Source organism: Camellia sinensis, chromosome 3, assembly GCF_055761805.1.
Source record: "Camellia sinensis isolate YWXY chromosome 3, ASM5576180v1, whole genome shotgun sequence".
Classification (NCBI taxonomy): domain Eukaryota; kingdom Viridiplantae; phylum Streptophyta; class Magnoliopsida; order Ericales; family Theaceae; genus Camellia; species Camellia sinensis.
The window spans coordinates 83,028,606-83,033,616 of record NC_138963.1 but is presented as its reverse complement, the minus strand read 5'-3'; the positions used below and the strand labels follow the sequence as shown (position 1 = coordinate 83,033,616).

Here is a 5,011-nt window from a genome sequence, read left to right as displayed (position 1 = left end):
GAGGCTTTTATCTTGGCAAATCGTGAAATCCACAAAGGGCGCTCCGAATCCGGAGGATTACTCGGCCCAAAAGTGGCACTGATGGGCTCCGAATTTGGAGGCTTTTAACTTTGTGAAATCCACGAAGGGCTCTGAATTCGGAGGCTTTTAACTCCAAATTCGGAGGCTTTTGGCCAATCGTGAAATCAACGAATGGCGCTCCGAATCCGAAGGCTTACTCGGCCCAAAAGTGGCATTCACTGATGGGGCTCCAAATTCGGAGGCTTTTAACTTGGCCAATCTTGAAATCTACAAAGCGCACTCCGAATCTGGAGGCTTACTCGGCCCAAAAGTGGCATTCACTGATGGGGCTCCGAATTCGGAGGCTTTTAACTTGGCCAATCGTGAAATCCACGAAGGGCACTCCGAATCTGGAGGCTTACTCGGCCCAAAAGTGGCATTCACTAATGGGGCTCCGAATTCGAAGGTTTTTAACTTGGTCAATCGTGAAATCTACGAAGAGCTAAAATTCCACATAGTGAGATAAAAAGTCTTGCATTATAAAAGTGAAAGTTGTACACGATGAACATTCAAAACAAGTTACCATGCCCCACATGTCGGGTTAATGATAAAATTTACGCAGATACGCAGAATTCCAAGGACGTGGCAGAACTCTCCCAGACACGTCTTTGAGCCGATATGCCCCAGTTCCCGCAATTGAATCAATCTAATAGGGGTCGTCCCAGTTAAGACCCAGCTTTCTGTCAGCCGAATTCTTGGCAGCCGGAAGTACTTTCTTGAGAACCAATTCTCCTAGTGTGTAGCGGCGTAACTGAACACGTTTATTATACGACTTAACAAGCTGTTGCTGGTACCGTGCCATGGACGCAAGCGCACGGTCTCATCGTTCTTCAATCAAAGTCAAATCCAAAGCCAACATCACGTCATTTCGACCCAAATAAAAAACTTTCGATTTCAAGGTTGGGAGGCTGATCTCCAGGGGGATGATTGCCTGGGTTCCAAAGCATAAGGAAAATGGCGTTTCCCTAGTGGATCGCCTCGGCGTGGTGCACTAAGCCTGCAACACACTCGGCAATTCTTCGATCCATCTGCCTTTGGCTTTCTCCAGCCTCTTTTTGATACCATCCAAGATGGCTTTGTTGGAGGCTTCGACTTGACCATTGCTTTGTGGATAAGCCGGGCATAGAGAAATAAGGCCGAATACCACACGTGCTGCACAGTTCCCGGTAGACGCCACAATCAAATTGGGTGCCGTTGTCTGAAATAAGTGCTCTTGGAATGCCGAATCGTGTTATGATATTTCTCCATACGAAACGCTTAACATCAATATCTCGAATGTGCGTTAGTGCTTCCGCTTCGACTCATTTTGTGAAGCAATTTATCGCGACAATCAAAAATCACTTGTTGCTAGGGGCACGAGGTAGTGGTCCGACGATGTCAATTCCCCATTGGGCAAATAGCCAAGGACTGGTAATAGAGCACAACTCTTCAGCAGGCAAATGGGTTAAAGAAGAAAATTTCTGGCACTGTTCACATTTATTGACGTAACACTCGGCATCAGCTCTCATTGTCGGCCAATAATACCCTTGTGTCACAGCTCGATGAGCCAAAGAGCGCTCGCCAGAATGGGCACCACAATTGCCTTCATGTATTTCAGTTAGGAGTTCTTCAACTTTATCTGGATGAACGCATTCCAGGTATGGACCAGAAAGGGATTTCTTGTAAAGTTTTCCTTGCGGATTCAAGTAATATCGCAGGGCTTTGTTTCGCAGTTTGTGTGCTTCTTTCTTATCCACCGGGAGTTGTTCAGAAGATATGAATGTAGTGATAGGGTCCATCTAACTAGGACTTGATTCTATGACATTAATTTGAGTTGACTCTGAGGGGGCAATGCTCGGCTCAGGGATGAATCCCACTACGATTGTCCATTTGATTTCTAAGTTGATGGCGGAGGCGAGGCAGGCCAAGGCATCTACATGCGTGTTCTGATCCCGGGTTATTTGATTTAGTTCATGATGGCCAAATTTTGCTAGCAGATAATTCCCTGTTTTCATGTAAGTTTCCATACGATCATTTTTGGCTGCATATTCCCCTTTCAATTGGTTGATGACTAACTTTGAATCACAGAAGATAAGCAGATGCCGAGCACCAAGGAGATGTGCATTCGGTAAGCCGATTAACAATGCTTCGTATTCGGCCTTATTGTTCGATGCATCGAAGCCCAGTTTGACAGCCTGCTCAATTATTGCCCCGTCGGGAGCCATGATCACTACGCCCGCCCCACTGCCACGTTGGTTGGACAATCCACCGCAATACAACTGCTAAATGTCCCTAACATAGATTCTCTAGTTCGGCTTAGGTTAAGTCAGATCAGACTTAAAGTCGGCGAGGCCTCCAGTGAATTCGGCCACAAAGTTGACGAGCACTTGCCCCTTAATTGAGGTCCTAGGCAGAAATTGAATATCGTTCTGGCCGAGTTCAAGAGCCTACTTTGAAACGCACCTCGATGCTTCTGCACTACGAAGTACTGACCGGAGGGGGTAGTCCGTTAATACCCCAATGGTATGGCCCTGAAAGTAATGCATCAGTTTTCTTACTACCATGACGAGAGCGAGGACGAGTTTTTCCAACGGAAGGTAGCATGTTTCGGCGTCTACCATTACGTTGCTCACATAATACACTGGCCGCTACTCCCCAAGTTCTTCCTTTAATAGTACGACGTTGATGGCCCGGTCGGAGACTGCCAGATACAAAATGAGCAGATCGCCTGCTGAAAGTGTTGTCAAGAGTGGAACTGATCGGAGGTAAGTCTTCAAACCGTTCAAAACGACTTCGCACTCAGAGGTCCATTCAAAAGCTTTACCCTGCCGTAGGGTATGAAAAAATTGTCGGCAGCGATCTGTGGAATGACTGATGAAACTGTTGAGTGCGGCGGCCATCCCTATCAACTTTTGAACCTCCTTAACCAATCGAGGAGAGCCGAGTTCCAGAATTGCTGTGATTTGCCTTGGGTTGGCTTCAATTCTACGGTGGTTAACAATGTAGCCAAGGAATTTGCTGGATCCGATCCCAAATGCACATTTGAAAGCGTTTAGCTTTATTTTGTACTTGCGTAAAATGCCGAATGTCTCCTCCAGATCGGCTAGATGACTTTGCTCCTCTTTGGACTTGACCACCATATCGTCAATGTACACTTCCATAGTACGATCGAGTTGCTCCTTGAACATGGCAGTGACTTGTCTTTAGTAAGTTGTCCCCGCATTTTTCAGCCCAAAAGGTATAACCTTATAGCAATAGGTTCCTCTTGGGGTAAGGAATGCAGTTTTGTCTTAGTCCTCCAGATGCATGGCAATTTGATGGTAGCCTCTGTCGGTATCCAAGAAGCTCATACGTTAATGATGTGACGTGGCATCTACGAGTTGGTCTATTCTGGGAAAGGGAAAGTAATCCTTTGAATAAGCTTTGTTTAAGTGCGTGAAATCCACACAAACACGCCAAGTCCCATTTTTCTTCTTTACCACCACATTATTCGACAGCCATGTACGATAGGTCACTTCGCGGATTGCCTTGGCATTAAGTAACCGGTTAACTTCTTCAACAACGACAGCAGTGTGTTCCGCAGCTGGCTGCTGGATTTTCTGAATAATCGGCTTATGTTTGGGGTCAACGTTTAATCAGTGCTGAGAAACAGATGGATCCACCCCCAACATCTCATATGGTGACCACACAAATACATCAAGGTTGCCGAGTTAGAAGGAGACTAGCTGCTGTCTGTCGACTTTGTTCAGGGAAGCACCGATCATAAAGAACCTATCAGGGTTCCCGTCAATCTCAACTCGATCCAGATCTTCAGTTGCCTTTTCAGTTGGAAGCCACCCAACATCGTCGAGGCTCTCTCGATCCGGCACCTCAATAGAATTCACTTCCAGCTCTCTTGGTGTTTTTGCGGCGAGAAGATAACAAGTTTGTTCCGATTTCTAGGAACCATGAATTTGTTCAATGTCGTGTTCAGTTGGGAAGCGAAGTAGTTGATGGTAGGTGCTTGGCACGGCCTGCATGGTATGCAGCCAAGTCCGTCCCATGATAAGATTATACAACGAAGGAAGCTTGGCAACCAAAAATTCCATATTCACTGATCGGGAGCCCACACGAACTGGTATCGTGATTTTTCCTAGCGGATATTTCGGATTGGCGTTAAAGCCGAATAAAGGATAATGAGCTGGAGACGGGTCCAACACGGTAAAGCCAAGTTTGATGAAGGTCTTGTAGTACATGACTTTCGAAATACTCCCCTGGTTAATGAGAACCCGTTCAACGGTGAATCGATTTACGCATAGTTCGATGACCAAGGGATCATTGTGGAGGAGCATTATGCCGACCAAATTAGAATCATCGAAAGAAATACTAGCAGCCTCACAGGGACATTTCACCGGTGTGATTTGCTGTTGGAGGCTAGGATGCAACTGAATTGTATGTACCGCAGAAGCCGTCGGCAAGCTGTGTATCATATGAATTATGCCGAGTGGTGGTGAATCCTGCCACAAAGCAACTGTTTTGGCTGAGTCGTTCTTTCGGGCGTATTACTTAAGCCGACTGTCTTGCACCAACTCCTCGAGATGGTCCTTCAACGCATAATAACTGTCGGTATCATGACCGTGGTCCTTGTGATATTCGTACCGCTTATCCCGTCTTCTCGTGTCGAGAGGTCCCACTATCCTAGACGTCCATTTAAAGAACGACAGGTGTTGAACTTTAGACATAACCGTACTGATCAGCTCCGATAACTCCGTGTATTTCTTGTCCGCGCTCCTTGCGCGCCTACTCTCCACTTGAAGCAGCTCATTAGCTCGATGTGAACATTGGTCATTTGATCAGTGCGAATCCCGTCTTCTATCTCGTTTGGCCCGATTCCGTGAATTAGGGCTCCGTGGTGGTACGGTGTTTATCGGCTGCACGATTTCAAGTGGAGCCGACTTGTTGGCTTTGTGCCCAAGTTGACCCGTAGGGTATC

The 5,011-nt window shown here is 46.6% G+C and overlaps 1 protein-coding gene across 1 annotated transcript; it reads right to left on the bottom strand.

The window, feature by feature from the left end:
- Positions 1-3,977: 3,977 nt before the first annotated feature.
- LOC145821640 (uncharacterized) lies at positions 3,978-4,508 on the bottom strand. The gene has a single exon (XM_082918182.1). The coding sequence runs from the start codon at positions 4,506-4,508 to the stop codon at positions 3,978-3,980; it is 531 nt and encodes a 176-aa protein (XP_082774308.1).
- Positions 4,509-5,011: the final 503 nt, after the last annotated feature.

Excerpts from the sequence above, each read along its gene's own strand:
- LOC145821640 (XM_082918182.1), bottom strand. The coding sequence starts at position 4,508 with ATGATACACAGCTTGCCGACGGCTTCTGCGGTACATACAATTCAGTTG.